We start from the raw sequence: 21,810 nt of genomic DNA, 5'->3' as shown, positions 1-21,810 counted from the left end.
TTAGTAGAGGACCGCACTCCTCACATCTAGTGTGTGGAGTTTTACCTCAGCATAGCTTTTGGGCTTCTGGAAGAAAGCTGGTAGCTCAATAGACTGGTTTACATGACATTTGGAGATGATTTTAGTTGAGAACCTAGGGTGAGCACTTAAAACCAGCGTGCCCTTATGTATAGTAAAGAAAGGATCCCGAAATGACAATGCTTGGATTTCACTAACCCTTCTTATGGAAGTGATGGCTACTAAGAATGCAGTTTTATAAATCAGGTGTTTGAGACTAGACTTGTGCATAGGCTCGAATGGGGGTCCCATGAGTTTAGCGAGTACCACATTGAGGACCCAACCTGGCGGTGGGTTCGAAATTGAAGGGTGGAGTCTATTGACCCCTTCCATAAAAGCTTTGATGACCGGTACCTTCCACCATGAGACCTTATTATGGGAAGTGGTGTAGGCTGACAAGGACGCCAGGTGGACATTTAGGGAGTTGAACACTAACCCTGCATCTAGCAAGTGGATCATATAGGTTAGAATGTTAGATGGAGTACAATCTATGGGGTTGATCTGCTTAACCTGGCACCAGATTACGAATCGTCTCCATCTTTCATAATAACAGTGCCTAGTGTTTGGTTTTCTTGATTCTTTCAAGATATCCATGCATTTTTGCAGTAAATTGAGATGCCTGAACTCTATGACTTCAGGAGCCATGCTGCCAACTTGAGTGTGGTTGTGGGTGCACTGTTAGTCCCTTGTGCTGGGTGAGTAGTTTGTACTGGCACGGGAGCTTGATCGGAATCGCACATCGCCAGATTGTGCAGATGTGGATACCACGGTTGTCTTGCCCACATAGGAGCAACTAGTATAAGCATCATCAGCTCCATGTGTAACTTGTTCACCACCTTCCTCATGAGAGGAGTTTGGGGGGGGGGGCGTAAGAAAATTTCCCTGACCAGTTCATACATAGGGCATTCCAATTGGAGCCTGGCTGGGGGAACCTGGACGCGAAGTCTGGCCATTGACAATTTTCACTTGTGGCGAATAATAAGTCTATGGTTGGGAGACCCCATTGAGAGAAGAGGTGTTGTACGACTCCTTCGTGTAGACGCCACTCGTGTTTCTCTGGTATGTGATCTCTGCTCAATGAGTCTGCTAGAGCGTTGAGTTCCCCTGGAACATAGTGATGACAGGAACATTTTCCGTCTGAGTGCCCATTTCCAGATTTTCTGTGCAAGTCTGGATAGATTTGGTGAAACCCCCCCTAACCCCCTGTTTGATGATATAAAACATTGCTGTGGGGCTGTCTGTTAGGATCTGCACCGACAGGTTTATTAAATGGGGTTCGAAAGCCTGAAGGGCTTTGAATACTGCCAGAAGTTCCAGCACATTGATGTGGTCCTGAGCTGCAGTGCGAGACCACAGACCCTGAGCTGTGTGGTGAAGGTAGTGAGACCCAACACCCTGCCAGTGAGGCGTCCGTTGTGACCACTGCCTGTATTTGTGTGTCGTAGAAGTGTTTCCCTCTTGTTAGGTTTTCTCTTGTCCACCAGGGAAGATTTTGTACAAGTGTTGGCGAAACGGCCACTAGATCATCCCACTGACCACTTGCCCGAGACCACTGTTCCGCCAACCACTCTTGTATGGGACATAGGCACCCGTGAGGAACCAGCTATATGCAAGATGCCATCATGCCTATTAAACGCATTGCTTTGCGCACCCTTATCTGGCGGCCCGCCTGATAATGTGGTATTTGCAGTAACACGTTTTACTCTTTCCTCTGAAGGAAAGACCAATCCTTCCTCTGTGTTTAGGATAGCTCCTAGGAACTGTTAAGAAGTGCTTGGCACTAGGCTTGATTTATTCTCGTTGATTGAGAAGCCCAATTGAAAGAGGCGATTGTTGTTTGGATGTTTTGTCTGCAAGTCAGAGGGGATTCCAGTGTTATGAGCCAGTTGTCCAGGTAAGGGTACACTGGTATTGCTCCACTGCGAAGGTGCGCTGCCACTACCACCAGTAACTTTGTGAATACCCTTGGAGCAGAGGCTATTCCAAAGGGCAGCACTTTGAATTGGCAGTGCTTGTTCGCTATCTTGAAAACGCAAGAATCTTGTGTGTGCTGGGAACATTGAAATATGAAAATAGGCATCTTTCATATCCAGTGTTACCATGTAATCCCCTTTTTTAGTAGCAGGATTACCTCTTGTAGCGTAGTCATACAGAACTTTTGTGGATTGACCTACTTGTTTGCAGGGCATAAATCTAATACAGGGCGCATTGTTAGATCTTTCTTTGGAACAAGGAAGTAAGTTGAATAAATACCCTTGTTTACCTGGTTGGTTGGGACCAGTTCTATGGTATCCTTTCATAGAAGCGTTATTTCTTCTCAAAGGATCCGCTGATGTTCCTCTGAATGGATTTTCTGTCGTGGGGTTTTGGTCGTGAGGATGTTGAAGTAGTTCTATGCAGTAGCCCTCTGCTACTGTGGACAATACCCATCTGTCCGAGGTGATACCCTCCCATGCATGGGTGAAGTTGGAAATGCATCCTCCTACGGGAGATGGATGGGAGGGTACCTGGAGCGGAATGTCACTTGCTCTGAGGTGGGGTGCCACCTCGAGCAGAGCCTTTGCCCCGGCCACAACCCCTGCGTTGTCCTCTGGGATAGCCTTGGAAGGCTTGTCCTTTATTATTTCCATAGGAACCGTGGACTTGATTGTAGCCAGATCCTCTTTGTGAATTTTGGCCCAGAAAACGGCGAAAATTACCGTTACCCCTTTGACCAGTAGGCTTGTTTGTGAGCTGACCTAAAGATTTTAGAGTGTCATACTCCTCCTTTGCTGTCTAAAGTGCATCATCCACAGCCTTGCCGAAGAGCGCATTAGGTTCCACTGGCATGTTTATTAGAGTGGCTTGTGTTTCTGGCCTAAAGCCTGACTGACGAAGCCATGCATGCCTCTTTATAATGGTCCCCCTCTCCAATGACTTCCGGCATTGTCAGCTGCATCGAAATTTGATTTGAGGAGACAGGTAGATACGGCCCTTCTGTCTGTTGCCACTTCATAGTTGTGATTTAAGTGGCTCCGGGGCAGACGAAAGTAACGCAGAAATTTCATCCCACTTATGGCAATTCTAACTTGCCAAAAGTGTTGCGTTGCTGGCTATTCTAGCTTGATAGGCCGCAGAGGAAGCAGCCTTTCTGCCCATGGCATGTATCTTTTTGCTTTCCATATCCGGTGGGGCCTCGGAGTAAGCAAGGGGTGTGCCTGCTCTCTCTCTTGTTGTGGTAACAACCAATGGGTCTGGTTTCAATTGGCCTCTTATATACACAAGGGGATGGTGCAGCCTGAATAGTTTTTCTGCACGCTGGTTAACGGCCCGTGTGAGATTGGGTGCTTCTAAGGAAGGCTGTATTCTGCGTTGGACCGATTTTAGTAGTGGGATAAACTGACCAACTGTCTTTTTGTCCCCCAGTATTTGTTCAGCAAAGTCTCTATCCTCCTGTACCTCCTGTGTGTCAATTTGGAAGGGTTCCGCCGCTTTGGCTAAGACTTCATTGAGGAGGGGTTGATTATCAACAGGGGAATCGACCACTGGAGTGTCCTGATTAAGAGGGGAATCTATGGAGTACATGTTAGCCTCCTGGTCTGCCTCTGGGTCTTCATCATCCCCATAATAAAGTTTATCTGTATCCTCTTCATTAAGTTGAGGCTCAGATGTTTCCACTAAAGAGAGATCCTCCTGGTCTTCACGTTCTAATTTGGGGTCATATAGATTTGTAACCGTACTTAGAAGGTTGTTGAGTGTGAAGGCAGAGGCTTGAGAGCCGGAAGAGGCTGAGGTGGGAGGAGTGGAGTGGAACCTTTGAAAGTAATCTGGGTTTTCTTCATAAAAATTAGCCATGAAGGTCATTCTTCGCATAACCCTATCAATATCTTGAAAAGACCATTGCTTTGAACTTCGGATCACAATAGATTGAGGGGAAACATCCAAGTCCTCATCAGTGGGAGGTATAGTTCTAGGTCTAGAGTCCTTAGGTTTCTCTATGGGCTTGGATAATATTCCCTTCTGTGGCGTCTTCTTCCTAGGAGGGCTCTTGTCCCTATGAGGGGTCTTAGAGGACTGTTTATGTTTTCCCCACCCTGAGGCCCAGAGGAGTGTTTCACAGACTTCTTGGGGCCTGCTGCTTTATCTGACGATGAATGTCACACTTCGGGTGTGAGATTCGAGGCTTAGTCCACGGACGATCGGCCTTCGGAAGGAGTTTTATGAGCGACACCCTTGCTGTCTTTCGACGGTTGAACCCTGTCGTGTGGCTATCTTGATCGAGACTGGGACTCGGTGGACCTTTCTCGGGGTGTCGAACATTTGAGTATTGGACTCGTCCGTCGAATGTCGACTGGGGCTTATGTGCTTGGTGGTGTGTACTTTTGTATCGCTGCCGCCACCTGTTGTAGTCCCCACAACATGGTCGCCGGCCTGTCCTACGGGTTCGGGGGTCTGCGCTTGAGTAGCTGGAGCTATTCCGATGCCGTCGATGTCCGAAAGTAAGGCGTCGCTGCCATCGCTAAAAGTGTTACGCTCACCTCGTATCCACGGGGACGCCACCCAGCCCTGGTTGGATGATTTGCACTCTCGAACCCTCTCCCGGTCCCTTGGTAAGGCCTCAGGTTAAAGATGGGTCTGCAATACAGGAGAGCTGGATTCAATAACAGATTGTCTATGTTTTCCCACCTCCCTTGGCCTCAACTCCTTCCTCCCCCTTGGGCCCTCTCCTCACCTTAATATTGTAAAAGGAGGATTCTCCATCCTGCTCCTCGTGGTAGGGACACGTAGATGTGGGGGGGGCGAGCAGCGACCAAGATACTTCACTGGTGCAAGCCCCCCTGTGGGAATCCAGGCCTGCAGCGACTCTATATGTTTGCTGCTTTACAGTCTTTATATGCAGTTCTTATGTTCCTCTTAGTTCAAATAATGTCTTGCTTCTTTCCTTTTAAGTATGGAAAGGTATTTTGGTGTCAGCATGCAGTTTGAAGATGAACATGGGCCGGTAGGCGAAAGCGCGGTGTGCGCAATGCTGTCCGATGAGTAATACGCGATGCACGGCCCTGTTTCACCTTTTATATTACTAACCTGTGTCTTTTCTCTCCTTACAGGTTGCGATATTCCTCGCAGAGCGCCGTAATGTTCCAGCAATGATACTGACCAGCAGATAACTAACCAGGTAAGAATTGTGTGGCTTTCTTCATTCGGGAGGAAACGTGAGTAAAAGCTTACTAATGCTGTCTTTCTTTATCCTCTTTTCAGGTTATGGTAGTCCAGGATGCATCCGGTGCCGGATGATGGAGTTCGTACCTTCAGGTGAGTGGAACTGAAGTCAGCGATGGATTGAAGACAGGATACTGTTCCAGGTAAGTTTTGTTGTAGTGTTCTTTCTCTCTGCAGGTCCATGGTTTCAGGTAAACTGGCATCAAAGAACTCGACACAGTGAGCGTTACACTGCCCACAGCAGAATAACGCAAAGCATGTTCTGCTGTTTGGGTGTGGTTTAAATAGTCTCAGGTAAAGTAGTACAGGTAAAGTAGTCCAAGGCCTGCCACACCCAAAAGACTAGACCGCATAGCTCAGTTCCCTGTAACTGAGCTATGTGTTTGCCTCCATGTTGGCTGAACCCCCCGAAGTTAAATAATCCCAAGTAAATAGTCCCATTCTAATGTTGGTATTCATGATGGTTATGAGCCTGGTGCCAAAGGTGCCAGCACTGACTCCAAGAGTGTCTTGGATGAGGTTTTAAGGCCTTTGACCTGGCCCTAACTGGAAGGCTGACTTGCCAGTGAGGGCCAGGGGCAAGGGTCATGACAACAACTCACTCTACCTTCATGGCCTTGAGTTGCCTGCGTAGTGGGCCCAGCATTTCATTGAGTGGTCCTGTAACGTCTTAGGCTTGAAGAGCCTGCACGCTCGACAAGACGTTTCGATGTGGTTTCTCGGGAGACAAATTACTAAGTGTTTGTCGACCAAGGGGAATTTACGATTACACTTAGGGCAACATTTAAATGGTGTATTTTCCATAGTTATGGGTTATGGAAATGGCAGCTGGCCGAACAAAGTGTAGTAATGGGAGAATATGCATTCAAAAATTGTCTCCCCCTCTATACCTACTGTCTGGGCCGTGGCCCGGGGCGGCCTTCCAAGGCCAAACGGTCCGTCGTGGTGGTTTCCGACGGGCAGTTTTCTTTCTTCACCAGCGTGATGTTTCGGCATTCAATGAAAAGATAGAAAGAAAAACTATCATAATTGTGTAAAAGTCAATGGCTTATCGCCGAAAGGAACTCTGCTATACGCGTCCTTCTAGCATGGCGGAAAAAAACAATCTGAGGGACCTCGATGCGCGAAGGATCATGGGTACAGTGGGCGTCACACTAGGGATAGTATTACTGGCACGCCCTGTCGACGTCCCCTTTCGAGTTTCGAAAACAACTGTAATACTCTGCAGCTTCCACTAGATGTTGGCCTATGCACAGCATGTGATCCAAGCAGATTCCACAAGCATCAAAAATAAATAAATATGGGTGTTTTATTATTCAAAGTGTAAAATGGTTTGAATGAACTAATAGAAATAATTTAAAATAAAACATTTTTAGACAGTACTCAGGGGGAACAATGGCAAAATTACATACATAGAGGTACTCTACTGAAAAAAATGTACATTAAGAACAAAGTGACAGCAGACATTAGTGGATGGCTAATATAAAATATGTAATTTAACGGCAAATGCCTAATGAAGCCAAAAGCTTGAGGAAGTGTTCATGTGTACGCTAATCATACAGCCACAAACAATTTAAACAAATTTTATACTTTGTCCCTTTCCCCACCAAAGCAAAATGGATGTAAATTCAAATTCCAAACTATATAACCACATTTCTTTTAAAAATGAAAGTCTATTGAGCAATAATAACCACAGAAAATATAAGTGAATTACTAGCCTAAGTCTACATGAGAGCAAAAGGTAAATTACTTGCCTGATCATACAGTTTTCCAACAAGTTTCAAATGCTTTTCTCCTCCTTCATGAAAGATTACACCATTCCTCTGCTGTGCCATTAAAAGACAGAGTGGAAGAGCAAGATCATGATCCAGTAAAGCATCCTTTAGCCGCTGAGAGGATTTCTTCGTGTTTCTGATTTGTCCAAAATAACCACCCTAAAAATTGAAATCAATAAAAGGTAACCATCACATATTTCCAAAATCCAACTAACAACTTGTTTGGCGATACAGCCCAAGACAAGGAACTCTCACCTTCAAACCTATACCAAGGCATACATTTGTTTTCAAACATTGAACAGCAGAGTTTGCTAATTAAAATGTTGATTAGCAAACAAACCCAATTGATAAGCAATGTTGTACTAATATTTTTTGTGTCACCAGAAGTTATTTTTACTCAAGACATAAAATGAGCAACAATACAGCAGTCTTGTGTTTCGTTGAAGTAAGACATTAGTGAGAATAGTCCGGCCTTGCAAATTCTTTAAATTGCTGCTAGACCTGAAGGTCAAGTAACTTAGTTTACCTACTCGACCTAAGAGACATGCACTTAACCCAAGAGAAATGCACTCATCCCATGGCAACGGATGAAAAATGTAAATGCGCTCTGTGTAAAATGGTGCATGTTACCACAAACCCACTGTGTATGGTACACTGCCACCCAGAGACCAGCCATGCACAGTGAAACTTTTATTGGACATTACTGCAAACAAAGTCAATGTTAAATGGCACCTGGTTTTGCTTTGCAGGGATCACACAAAACTGTAATCCAACCCCCGGGCTATGTGAGGGGAGGTCCCCCCTCACTGCGCGGGGGCTGGATTACCTTCAATTTCACGTCGGCATGCGTAATACACGCCGGCGTGAAAGTGAAATAATTTTTCACCGCGCCAACCATTTCGGAGCAGGTGACCTGCTTTCACCGCGGCAGCCATTTCGGTGAGTCTCCACCTTCCTCCCCGTCGATCTCCGGCTTTATTTCAAGCCGGAGATCGAGGGAGGTGTTGTTGGAAAGGGGAGATTCTCTTGTGAAAGCATTACGGGGTGCGGATCGGGCACAGAGCGCTCAATCTGCGCCCAGCAATGCCCACTAGACACCAGGGACCTGTCTGAGAAGCGGGGGGAGGTGGGGTAAGCAGCCCTCTCCGCCCCAGCCCCCAAGGCATGGGGGCACATATGGGGCACATATGGATAACCCTGGGGGCAGATGGCTGATCATCTGCCCCCCAGGGAAGAGGAAAAATAATAAATAAAATAAATATGAAATGTAACGGGGATGGGTGGTGGGCGGGCACTAGGCACCAGGGATTTTTTTTTTGCCCCCCGAAACCGTGGTGGCCCTCCGCTCCCGCACCAGGAATAACTGTGCAGGCCCCCCAAAGGATGGGCCTGCAAGTTAGGGCCCCCTGGAGGCAGATGGCTTATCTGCCCCCAGAAAAGAGGGCAAAATGAAATAAAAGAAAGGGAGATCTGGGTGGGGGGCCACTAGCCACCAGGGATTTATTTTACGGAAAAGGGGAGTGGGCCTCTCCCCCTCACCCTAAGGGGAAATGGGGGCACCCCTTGTAGCCCTCTCTGGGGGCAGATATCTGCTCCTAGGAAGGGGCATTTGCCCCCAGGGAAGGCCACCCCCCCCTTTACATTGGAAAGGTCCCCGGAGGTTTAGGGTGCCCCTTAGCCCGCCCTAAAGTGTAGTGTAGCATTTTCAATTTTTGTCTTGGTTTACCAAACTTCCCTTGGCGCAGAGTGGCACATTGGTGTGCCAATCTGGCCCCAGGGTGCCCAAACCTTACTCCCCCACAATTTTCGGTGGCCTTCTTCTCCCCCCCACCCCAAATGGAGGGTGGGTTTAACTCACGCAGCCGTTTGTAGGAGGCACATGGAGGCCTGCATGAGGTACCTCCGCCAGCCATTTGGGGAGAGGGCCAGCACAAAATGTCGGACAGGCCCCCCCCAATGGGTGGGGTAGTAGGTTTTGGGCACCCATCATTTTAGGGGGGGCTGTGGGGCACCCCAAACCGATGGGGACTTTTCTAATGGGAAGGGGTGGTGGCCCCCTCCCACTCCCCCACAATGGCATGTCATGCAGCCCTCCCTGGGGGCAGATATCTGCTCCTAGGAAGGGACACCTGACCCTAGGAAGGAGTGCAGAACAGCCCCCCCCCCCATATCTGCCCCCAGGGAGGGTTACATGAGATACGCCGCCCCTCCAATTTGGGGGGGGGGTGAGAGGCGCACCCCCCTTCACATAACAAAATTCCCCGGCAGTATAGGGTGCCCATCAGCCCCCCTAAAGTGCAGCCTGCCATTTTCCATTTTTTTCTTGGTTTACCAAACTTGCCTTGGCGCAGATGGGCTCATTGGTGTGCCAATCTGCCCCCAGGGTGCACAATCCCTACTGCCCCATCTATTGGGGGGCCTGTACGATGTTTTGGGGTGGGCTTCTCCTCCCACCCCAAATGGACTGTGGGGGGGCACCTCATGCAGCCCTCCCTGGGGGCAGATATCTGCCCGTAGGAAGGGGCAAATGAACAAGTTACTTTCTTACCTGGTAACGTTCTTTCGATGGGATGGTCCGACGACGTATTCCATATCGCTGACTTGTAATCACCACAGCTGTCATAGATATGGAATACGTCGGAGGACCCAATCCCCTCGAAGAACAAGTTACTTTCTTACCTGGTAACGTTCTTTCGATGGGATGGTCCGACGACGTATTCCATATCTATGACAGCTGTGGTGATTACATGTCAGCGATATGGAATATGTCGAGGACCCAATCCCCTCGAAGTGTTTTTACTGGGGGCGGGGGTGAGGTTCAGAAGATCACCAGGGATGGCTTGCAAGGGGGGGGCATGCTTGGAAAGTATGTGTAGTTTTGTTTTTGCTGGAGTGACCGTAGGTAACATGTTTGTTTTGTTTACAGCTTTTCCAACGCGAGCAGCTGCAACGTTAAGTGAGTACTGCTTTTTTTTTTTATTATTCTATGGTTCGGGCCCACTGTCAGTGGGGTGGGTGAGATTGGAGCTGGATTGTTGGTGGTGTGGTTGGGAATGGGCCGTCTGGGCAGATATGTTGGTGGGCTGGGACACAATTGCAGGGGCATGCCACAAATTGCCCCCCATGCCAGCAGAACATTGGTGTTTCCTGGGAGCGGATCCCTCCCATGTGGGTTGTCTGTCTGCAAGCCCAGGCTCCACCTCTGGCTCTGCTTCGTTACAGATGTCACCTCCGGGGAGGAATGGGGATCCTGCTGGGGCTCCCTGGAGCTGCTGCTGTGCTTAGGGGACGGTACATCCAGATGGTGCATGGATGTCCAAGGCCGGGGACATCACCTCGAACCGTGCTGGAGTTGCGGCTGGGCTGCATTACAGCTTTTCCCTTCGGGGAGGTATTGGCACACTGCCGAAACTCCCTGCTGGGGAGAAGCTGTAACGCAGGGCAGCCAGGGCTCCAGCAAAGTTGGTGGTAATATCCCTGGCCTTGGGCACCCTTCTCCCATGTAGGTCTTTGCCGTGGGTTCTGGGTAATAAATTCTGGGCCGCTTCGTTCAAGTCAGACCTCTGGATTCCCACGGGTATCCTCTTTTAGGAAATGCATGGGGCTTCCCGTTTTCCTTACTGGCTTCGACACCCTAGGCCCAAATCTGTAGTTTGCCCACATGAACAAAATGTGCTGTGCCTAAAGACCTTGGGTTACCAGTAGGTTACCCTTTTCCTTTTGCGCCCCAGTAGGTGCACCCACACATGTGAGGTACCGTTTTCATCTGGATACCTGTGGGAACGCGGGAAAGTATGACATCTGTTATTGGCAATGTGTTTCGGTGAGTGGACAGAGGGAAATGTCTCTGAAATTGGCTGGAAATAAAGACTGTTCTCAGACATTTCGCTCTGGCCACCCATTTTGCTCTTCCTTCAGAGTAGTCTGAATGCCTCAGAGAAGTATAGTACTGAAGTATATTTGTGCGTGATATTTAACTGCCTCCTTCTAGTGAATGTTTTATAACTGACTGTTGAATAGATTAACAAGTGTTTAACCAAGAAACCTTGAGTGTAAGAGTTTATTTGAACACCTGAGATTGTAGACCTCTCTGTAACATCCTTACAGCTCACATTTCCTATTGAGAAGAGTGGCAGCTCAGCTCCGCTACCAAAAACTGTGTAGTACAGACCATAGTTGTGTGTAGTGGTCCCAAAGGGTACTGCATACAAACTCTGCCTAACAGTCGGGGTCACTACTGGAAGGACAGTACTTTTTGTTCAAGTTTTTATTCACACCGGATTGGTTTCTGGTGTTTTCCAATTCGTCATCACCTTTTTTTGCAGAGCAATGTGAAAAGCTAATATAGGATTTGACCGAGGACCCTCATCCAGGATGTCTGTCAGATCATCCTGCTCGAATGGCAATGGGGGCCTACTCCATCCCATGTAGTGCACTGCCTTGGACATGAGCTGTCTGTATGACGCATCAGCATGCTCCCCTGCCTCTGGCCTCCCAAACTCCAGCTCAGGTGAGAAGTCTACCCCAATGGCCGTCTGCAGATTGTCATAAAAGTCTCAACTTTGACTTCTCAGAGATAAACTTCTTGGTACATTTGGCGTACCAAATTGGAGGACAAATGGTGTCTCAGTATTGTAGGGCTCATTCTCCTCATATATAGAGGTAAGGGACTTAAAATAGTCCTTTCTGGGTAAAGGCACATAGGTCTTTTCAGGTATCAGGGGTTTAATGACCAATGGATTCACCGCTGGAGGAGCCGTCAAAACTTTTTTCACTGGTGCCATAGGCTTTGATGGAGAGCTCTGCGTCGATGGCACAGCTGGTAATGTTGGCGCAGCTGACGTTGATGCCTTCAGCGTCAACCTCAAGGGTTTGGCTTGTGTTGAAAGCGTTGATGTACTCGGCCTCGACTTATGCTTTCGGCTTGACGGATCATTCGATGGCACGTCATCGTACCAAGGCCTCAACGGCTCCCGATGAGCCCTTCGTCCCGGGCTTGAAGGCGCTCAGGATTTAGGTCAAGCCCTTTCCTTCCTGGCTTCTTTCGAAGGCGCAGTAGGAGCATGGCTTTGAGGCTTTTGTTTTTCCAACTATCTTTAGCATCTCTTCTCTGAAAGCCTCCCGCTCGGCCAAACGATTTTTTTTTAGTGGAGCAAGATAACCTCTCTGGGGAAGCGTCTGACAAAGTCAAACAAGGCGACCTATGGTGCCTCCTCTTAGACTTCCACTGTGATGAGGACTGGTGGGAGCCACTCCTCAATCTCGATCACTTAACCTTCATCCTCTGAGGAGTGTCGCCTCTCGACTCGCCGGTCGAAGGTTTCTTGGTCGAGGTAGATGATTCAGGGTTTCTGTAACGCTCACCTGATTCCCGTAGAGGCGCCGGTCTTGACTGGGCGTATACCGTATCTTCAAAGGTGATGTGTAACACACGGCTGGCTCTTTGGGCTGGACCTCTGTGCACTGTATGTCTGACTCGAAGGGTAAGATGTCTGCAGATAGAAAATATGGGATTAAGGAACTGGGTTATTGAATGTCTCTCTCTTCTTCCCTTTCTCTTCTCCTGTAGAACCCCAAAGGTTAACGCTCTCACCTTAGGTAAGTGAACGCCGTGCTCTCCATCTGCCTCGGGGCAGGGTGCTGTAACCAGTTTCTTCACTGGATAAGGGGAGCAAGCCTCTTGACTTCAGAGGACTGCTGTCCGTCGTTTACTGCACGAACGGTAAGTTTCGAGTAATTCTAATGTCTTTAAAGTCTTTAGTAATGATGTTTCTTGTTTTGCAGGGTTCCGGCGATGGCGGATGACGGGCTGAAGTGAGTTGAAGATGGAGCCCGTGTGATGAATAGAAGCGCCTGGAAGCACGTAAGTAAGCGCTTGTTGCCTGCTTCACGATGCGCTCTAACTGTCTTTTTATTTTGCAGGTACAAGTTCGGAGCGGCTGCAGGGTGCCGGAATACCCACTGGGTTAGATGTGGAAAGGAGTAATGGCACGTGAGTATTAAAGTTCCCCAATGTCTTTAAACGCACCTTGTTTTGTCTTTCAGATGCGGGATGCAGCGCCGAAGGCCTCCGGAGCGTGCGAAGAGTTGGTAAGCTTTTGTCTTTCAGATGCCGGAATGCAGTGTGAAGACCTCCGGAGCGCACGAAGAGTAGGTAAGCCTTTGTCTTTCAGATGCCGGAATGCAGCGGGAGGCGTTGGTGACAGCCGATGGACCAGGTAAGTGAAGAGCTGTCACTGAAGACCGTAATGCTAACCTGTTCTTTCTTGTCTTTATAGGTGTTGCTGAAGACTGGATTCAGGATGGTAAGCCTTTTTCCTTAGGCCCAGGATCAGATGCAGAAGACACGATGAGCGTTCTGCTGCAGAGGATGCAGAATAACGCAAAGCAAGATTCATCCATCAGGTGTGGTTTAAATAGCCTCCTGTAGTGCTTAGGTGTCTCCTTCCACAGCCACGCCTAGGTAAGAAAAGAGTTCCTGCTTTCCAGAAGAGTTCCAGTGTTCTGAATCTAGGGAGTGGCTCCTGCCCCGCCCAACAGGAAAAGTAGTTCCAAACAGAAGAGGATCAGAGGCTCAACTGGCAGGCAAGTAAGCAGCATGGTCTGCTGCAGGTAAGTCCACCCAAGCATTATGAGCCCGGCGCTTCCAGCGCTGGGTCTGGGCATATTTATGAGCCTGGTGCCACTGGCGCCAGGACTGGGTCCAAAAGGTCCCAATTGGGACTGGTTGGCACTCGGAACCTGGGTTATGGATCTGCTTCCAAGGGAGTTGGGAAAACCCTGACCTTTTGGAAGCAGAGATCATGACAGTTTCAACCTATCGTCAATTTCCCCTTTCGTTCCTTCAAGGCCTTTCCCCGTCATCGACTGGCACTTGGAGAAGTCCGAGGTGTTATGGTCTACTACGAGGCACCATAAACATATCCTATGAGGATCGGTCAATTACATTTTTGACCCACAATCGCAACACTTTTTGAACCCGGTCTTCGGGGTTGTCTGTGTCGACGAAGAAGACATTCTCGATTTCTCCAAGTATTGAAGTTGTTATGTAGCAAAGATACGCCCAGTATTTCTCAAACAGATAGCATTCGTGGAAAAACAGAACTGGAGCCAACGGGCGCTGTGCGTGCTTTATCTGCCTTTGATGACATCATCCTCGAGACAGAGGCATTCGAGGGACATAGAGTCGACGCCATCGACGCACAACACCCTCTGCCGGAAAAATAATTCCAAAGCAGCTGAAGCTTGATATCGAATATCAAAGATGAGGAATACATGGGAGGACACAATCCATTCGAATATGTGTTCTAAAGGCCTACAAAAGAGAAATTACTTACTGTAATTTTCTTTCTATGGATACTTCTCAGGCAGATTGTTCATCAGAAAGATATCAATTCAAGCGCCAGCTGCTCAGAACACTTTGACAGGGGACGTATTGCACATTGATACCCCCGTTGATCCGTCTTGCCTCGATGCATTGGTCGTCAGCTCTGGCCGAGAAGTCAGTCGTCGTACATATACTGCGTTGTTACACTCCTGTACCTCATTTTTCACCAGGCTCAGCCACGGCGGTGGAAGAAGAATCAAACAATTTGGCTGAACACCTACAACTCCTCCTCAAAAAAAAAGATCGGACAAGGGTTTTATTTTTTTTAAAATACATTTAAGAACCATGAGTAACAGGGATCGCAAAAAGGCATAAACACACTCCTAAGTGGAAGGGTAGCCCTATAAACGAGAGCTCACATCTTTCTCCCAAAGAGAAGATGGGCATTAACTGCAGGCACTTTCATAGCGGGGTAGGATATGAGAATGAGTAATCTGCTGGAGAAGAATCCACACGAAGAACATAAAGGTAAATCTTTTCTCCTTCAATGGATTGGTTTTCTCCCGCAGACCCCTCATCAGATAGACTCTCCAAGCAATATGTGTGAAGGAGGAACCTTTTTTAAACCGCTCTCCCAAAGCGAACATTAGCTCCACGGTCTACATCCAGGAAGTAGTGTTTGATGAAGATATGCAGTGAGGACCAAGATGCGACTTGGCAGATGTCAGTCAATGGCATCATCCTTTGCAGAGCCGAAGAGGCAGCCACCCCCGCCCCCTTGTGTAGTGGGCACAGATGCCCGAAGGGAAGTCCTTCGCTGCAATGAAGTAGCATTCTGAAATGCACAGTGTGATCCACATAGAGATGGTTTGCTTGGAGACCGCTGTTCGGGAGATTTATCAGTTTTATGCTCAATCTCCTCTCTTAGTGAGAGCCCCTTAGCACATTTTGCTGGACTTCTGGACCTTTTTCTTTTTCTCCTGAATGAGGGGAGTCTTTTCCACTCATTCTTTCTTACGTTGTTCTTTATGTTTTACCTCATTTTATGGAGTCTTCCTTTGCCCCATATCTTTAAAAACATCTGTGTTACAATTTTGCAGCACACAGCACCCTATGTGTAGTGTAGCTGGGAACCCTTTGGGCTCTCCTTTTATATTCTCCCATTTTCCCCCAGGACTATTGTTCTTAAGTGTTAGGGAGAATTCTCAAGTAGAGGGACCGTATTCAGGACAAACTGTGTCCACTTCTCTCTCAGATGAAATGCGCACACAGGAATGTGTACATTTTCTCTACTACCCATTATCCATTATTACAGGGCCAAAGTAGAGCCGGTGCCGTTATATGGATTAGAAATCTGTTTGGTTAATGTGCAGAATCTACTTGATACTGCACAAGGGAAACTGTGGAAGGAGGTGCTGGTATGTGTTTGAATCAGTTTGACTGAGAGTATGATAACTGTTCATGTGAATGAGAGAATGTGTTAAGAGTTGTTTTTTGATTGACTTGTGCAGATTTAGTCTTTTTCCATCTAATTTGTAGTAGATTTGTTTATTTCTACTATTGACTTTTAACTAGAACTGTCAGTTATTGTACAACTATTCACCATTTGACAAACAAGCAAATATGTTTTGTCTTTTAAGTTGAATTTCTCTTTTTCCGTTACATGAATACATTTATATTTTATAATCCTCGTTAGGGAGAATTCTCATTCTATGGCTAATTTCCATTACCTATAGAGTCCCCCAGCAGCTTTGCTGGATTTGAAGGGTTATTTTTTTCTCCTGCTAAGAGCAAGACCATTTTTTCCCACTCTTAGACAGATTGCTATGGTGTGTTTTAGGCTATCGTGTGTGCTTATGGCCTATGGGGTTTTTCTCACCCTCATAGGAATCATCTTTTTAACATGTGTGGTACACAGCACCCTCCGTGCCGTACCCCCAAACAGACTCCATACCCTGGAACTGACTACTGTCTCCAAAGGCATGTAAAGTCCCCATTGACTTTACTAGTCAATACTTATGAACCAAACCAGTACAACCCATCTTACTATGGAGGTACTGGAAAGGGTTAATAGTTTTTCCCTCGCGTTCATTTTCGAGGGGGTACCGTACAGTCCCTCTCTCAAAAGTTTCTGGCAGGTGGCAGTGGTTACTACCGTAAATATTCGGCCACGAATATTTCCCAATGGGATTTTTCAAATGTCACTTTTACTGACAGCCTCTAACATACCGCTGGTTTATTTTAATATTAACTTTACTCCAGTAGGTTTTTATTGCCAGAACTTTAATATTTCTTTCTCGTGTCTTTCTCTATAATCCTAACCCATGTCAGGGATCCTTTGTTCGTCCTTTTGACGGGCTTCTGCACAGAAGCCCTCCTCTCTGCGCCACTGAGTTTGGGGTAGACAGGATGTGTGGGAGGGGGAATAGGCACGCTGGACAGGGTTGCCTACGCAACCCAAGTCGCACTCTGCCCTGATATGCTGGGGGTTTCTCCCGCCAGGAGAGCCACCCCACTGTGTGAGTGACAGCTAGGCTGTATGAATTGAGGTCTTGCTGCATAAAAGCAGGGTCCTGAGGACTGGAGGACAAGACGTTGCCACTGGAACTAAGAAGCCGAAGTGTAGAGCAGCCAAAGACATCTGCAACGACTGAACCACCGGTGAAGCCCTGCTGCAGATCCTCACCACTTTTCTCCGACTTGAGAAGATCTTCCTCTGTAAGAGTCTTCTTCCCTTGAGCTGGTGGGGCCAACCAGTTCGCCAATCGCCTTTCAGGACCTGCCATGGTCGAATCGCCAGTGCCCTGCACTCTGAGACCGGATAGCCAGGCACCCGTCCACCAGGACCGCGATTTATCCCTGGGCAGTGCATTAACTGGAACCTTCCTCCAAGACGAGAGCCTCTCTTCCTCTGCTGGATCTCCCGAACTTGCAGGAAGGACTGCCACTGCAGGAGCCTCTTCTACTTTAAAGGTACATTGTTCTATTTCGTTGTGTATCGCTAAAGGTGTTTAAAATCCTTTACTTACCTACTGGGTTGGCCGCCCCTATCATCTAACATTGTCTTTCACCTTCTGCAACCGCCTTTTCGAATTATTAAACAAAGACTTGACTGCAGCTACTAGAACAGTTTGATCCTGGGCACATGGCCAGACCCATGTTGGAGAACAACAGTTACAGGTAAGTAACTTGTTCCTTCTCCAGCATGGGATGTAGCATGGATTCATATGCTCATGAATAAAGAATACATAGCAGTACCCACATGCACAACCACGGGAGGTGGCAAGGCTCAACATAAGCATCTCTTACCTCCTCACCAGGCTCACCTTCAAGCGAACAGGTTGCACAGCACTGCTTGCCCGACTCTGGACTCCTCCTTGGAATCCCTGTCGATGCAGTAGAATCTCGTGAAGGTGTGAGTCGACCTTCACATAGCAGCCCTGCAGATGTCCAGCAGGGGCACATCAGACAGGAACGCAGTAGGAGCAGCGATCGCTCTGGTCGAATGGGCTCTCGGACGGCCAGGCAAAGGTCGGTTTGCCAACCGGTGACAATGGGGGAAGCAGCCGGAGAATCACCTAGAAATGGAAGCCTTGGAGAGGGCCTTCCCATGGTTCACAGGGCCAAAGTCCACAAAAAGTTGAGATGTCTTCCGGAAACTCTTTGGGCGGTTCACATAGAACTTCAGCGCTCTAGCCACATCCAGCGACTGCAAAGTTCTTTCAGCCGGAGAAAAAGGTGTCAGAAAAAACACAGATAACACCAAGGGCTCGTTTAGATGAAAGTCTGATCGCACCTTGGGCATGAAGGAGGGGTGCATCCTCAGCACCACCCTTATGTCGTGAAAAGTCAAGTAAGGTGGCTTACAGGACAGGGCCAGAATCTCACCCACCCGTTGTGCAGAGGTGATGGCCACAAGGAACGCCGTCTTCCACGACAAGAACTTCTGTGGAACTGTCTGCATAGGTTCGAATGGAGGGCCCATGAGCCTGGTCAGCACCACATTGGAGCCTTCACCGGCGGGAACGAACGGAACAGTCCTTTGACGAACTCCTTAACCAGACGGTGAGACCATTTTTATTTGTATTTCATTAGGATTTATATAGCGCTTAAATCCAAAGCGCTTTACATGAGGACAGAGGAATACAATACAAGTATAAGCAACAATGAAACAAGTATCAGAAAACAGAACTTAGAACAATTTACATGAAGAGTAAGGTATTACATGACTGGAACGGGACTGAGGTGAGGGAGGAAGTAAAAATGTAAGAAGCGGGTTAGGACCAACGTGAAAGAGATAGTTCAGGTATTATGATGGAGATTGGAGGTGGTAAGACTTGAGAGAAGTGCGGAAGGAGGTGTAGGAGGAGATGGAGCATATGGGGAGGGGGAAGACGGTTCCAGTGGAAAGGGGCGAGAAGTTGGAAAGATTTGAGGCAGGATGGGGCACAGGGCAGGGGAGAAGAGGTGAGAAGGAAGATATCAGCAGAACGAAGTAGACTGGGGGGTGGAGTGGAAGGTGAGGAGAGAGGAAAGGTAAGGTGGCGCACGACCATAGAGGGATTTAAAGACAAGGCAGAGGAAGTTGAATTTGAGAAGGGAGTGGAAGGAGGGCCATTTTAGGGAGACGAGAGAAGAGGAGATATGATCATGAGGAGAGAGAAGACAGAGCATGCGGATAGCGGAGTGGTAGATAGATTTGAGAGGGGAGAGATGGGAGACCGAAGAGTAGAGAGGAGCAGTAGAAGAGTCTAGAGAAGAGGAGGGAGAAAATGAGTAGTTTAGTAGCATGGAAGGTGAGGAAGGGACAGACTTTACGAATGTTATAGAGGTGGAAGCGGCAAGAGCGGGAGATTGTGATTACCAATATCATTACGACAATCGTTGAAGAGGTCTGGTGTAGTGGGAGATAGCCACCAGAAGAACTTTGATGGAGGCATGGGCCAGTCCTGCTTTGGCCAACGACAGTAGTACCTGCGGAGCCGTGACTCGTAAAGGGTCAATCTTCTGTGCATGACACAAAAGGCAAACCTCTTCCATTTATGTCTGTAGCATTTTAGAGCAGACAATGCTCTGATCTTGGCAAGCACCACATTGCAGCCCGCTGGGAGATCGTAGCCCCCGAACTCCAACAATGCAGGAGCCAGGCCTTCAGGTTCAGCGATGCTGGTTCGTGTTGCAGAATTGCGCCTCCTTCACTGGCAAGAAGCTCTGCGACCACCGGAAGCTTGACTAGAGGGGACGCTGACATGCTCAGAAGGTCCAGGTACCAGATCTGCCTCGGCCACGCCGGTGCAACAAGGATCATCCTGCACCAGGACCGTCTGAGTTGATTGATGAGTCGAAGCAGCAAAGGCAACTGAGGGAACGCATACATAAACAGGCCTTCCCAGAGGAATGAGAATGTGTCCCCCATGCTCCCCGCCCGGGGAATCCTGCTGGCGAACCTCCGATACTTGGTGTTCGTCGCTGTCGCAAACAGATCGATCTGGGGATTGCCCCATCTGTGGAACAGGTGATTGACTTGGTCCTGCTGAAGTTCCCACTCATGGCACGAGCGTAGCTCCCTGCTGAGTCGGCGACAGTGTTCTTTACTCCTGCCAGATCAAATGAAATGAGGAACATTCCTTGGGCGACGGCCCAGTGCCATAGGTCCTGCATCTCTTTGGAGAGCACTGGGGATCTGGTGCCCCCCTGTTTCCCGATTTAAAACATTGTGGTGGTATTGTCCGTGAAGACACGCACCACCTTGTCCTTGAGGGATGGAAGGAAGGACTTGTGGGCCCCAAACACTGCTCGAAGCTCCAGCATGTTGATGTGCAACAACTTCTTTTCTGGCAGTCATAGGCCTCTGGCGTGAAAACTTCAGGTGTGAGCTCTACATCCTTCCAGGGAGGCGTCCATCGTGACCGTCTCCTGATTTGGTGGGGTCTGGAAATCCACGCCTACGGACAGATAAGGGCACACTTCCCCCAACACCTTATCGCTCGACGGAATCCATCGTCGAGCGGGATCTTGTCCTGGAAGCTTCATTGAGGGCTGCTTGTAATGGACACATCCATAGCCTGCAGAGTCGGATGAGATCGCTGCATGACGACATCAGGCCGGGCAGAGAATTGATGGTCCTCACTGTGGCGATCTTCAGTGCCAACAGCTGTTGCACCTTGCCCAAGATGGCCGCTCTCCTCCGGCGGTGACAACAGGCCCGATACTGTGTTGAGTCGGGATCCCAGAAACAGCGCATCCTGCGGTGGAGTCAAACAGGACTTTGCATAGTTCCCTGAGAACCCTAGATCCGTCAGTAGGCGGATGGTCCTCGCCGTGTGTTCAACGGCGATGTTCTTTGAACTGGCATGGATGAGCCAGTCATCCAAGTAAAGGTAGACGTGGATCCCTTGTAGTCGCATATGCGCCACCACCAGCGCCAGGCACTTGGTGAAAACCCTTTGCGCAGACTTCAGTCCGAAGGGAAGGGCGTTGAATTGGTAATGCTTCCCCTGAACGACAAAGCGCAGAAACTTGCGGTGTCCCTTAGGAATTGGGATGTGGAAGTATGCATCCTCCAAGTCTAGTTTCAACAGAAAGTCTCCCTCTTCGAGCTATCCAAGCACGTGCTGAAGAGTGACCATTCAGAACTTTTGGGGCTTGATATATTTGTTCAGTCGTCGAAGATGGGCCTCCAGCACCAGGTCTTCTTTTTCACGAGGAAGTACCTTGAGTACACTCCGGAGCCCCGGAGTCGCTTTGGGACGAGCTCTATCGGGACCTTTCTTTAGCATGGCCTGCACCTCCAGCAGCAGCTGAGGGACGTGATTTTCCTGGCGGGCCACCGGTGGCATACGGGGACACTTCCGTTGAAATTCCATGGTGTGTCCGTGGGTGAGAGCGTCCAGAACCCAACAGTCAGTGGATATGGTCTTCCACACGCTGACGAAGTTTGCCAGCCGGCCTCCATCCGGGGTGCACTGTTAGGGGCCGACGCCACAGCCAGTTGAATCGTGCTTGGACGTCGAAGGGCTGCCCTGGGGTTCCTTGCGATGACAACCTCCTCTGAAAGCCTTGGAACGGCCTCTGTTGGCTTCCTGGGCCGAGGAGCAGGAGGGCTGGCTGAAGGAAGAGGAGCTCCCGCCAAAACCTTTATGGAAGATCCTTGGGACTTGCCTCCTGAGGGCCGAAAGGACGGCCGTCACTGTTGACGAGTGCCCAAAGCACATGCCGTCTCGGGGTCTGTTTTGATGGCCTGTAGAGACTCATCTACAGCCTTCCCGAAGAGGTTGTCTCCGTCAAAGGGCATGTCCAAAACCCTCGTCTGAACGTCCCGACGAATACTGGTGGCCTTGAGCCAGCCACGACGACCAAGGCAAACGCTGTTGCCCATCTGGCGGAACCCTGCATCAGCAATGTCTGTGGCCACCCTGATGGCGTGGTCCGACGCCACCTCACCTTCCTGCA

At 48.8% G+C, this 21,810-nt stretch overlaps 1 protein-coding gene across 2 annotated transcripts in view; it reads right to left on the bottom strand.

Annotated features, from left to right (window-relative positions):
- THOC2 (THO complex subunit 2) overlaps positions 1-21,810 on the bottom strand; it is a 2,257,836-nt gene that overhangs the window by 928,060 nt on the left and 1,307,966 nt on the right. For both annotated transcript variants that reach the window (XM_069612670.1, XM_069612671.1), the window contains exon 21: positions 7,011-7,190. In XM_069612670.1, the coding sequence (XP_069468771.1) occupies positions 7,011-7,190 (180 nt within the window). The remainder of the gene's footprint in view (positions 1-7,010; positions 7,191-21,810) is intronic.

This window comes from Ambystoma mexicanum, chromosome 5p (genome assembly GCF_040938575.1).
Source record: "Ambystoma mexicanum isolate Mex_15411 chromosome 5p, UKY_AmexF1_1, whole genome shotgun sequence".
NCBI lineage: Eukaryota > Metazoa > Chordata > Amphibia > Caudata > Ambystomatidae > Ambystoma > Ambystoma mexicanum.
This window is presented reverse-complemented; position numbering and strand designations above follow the sequence as displayed.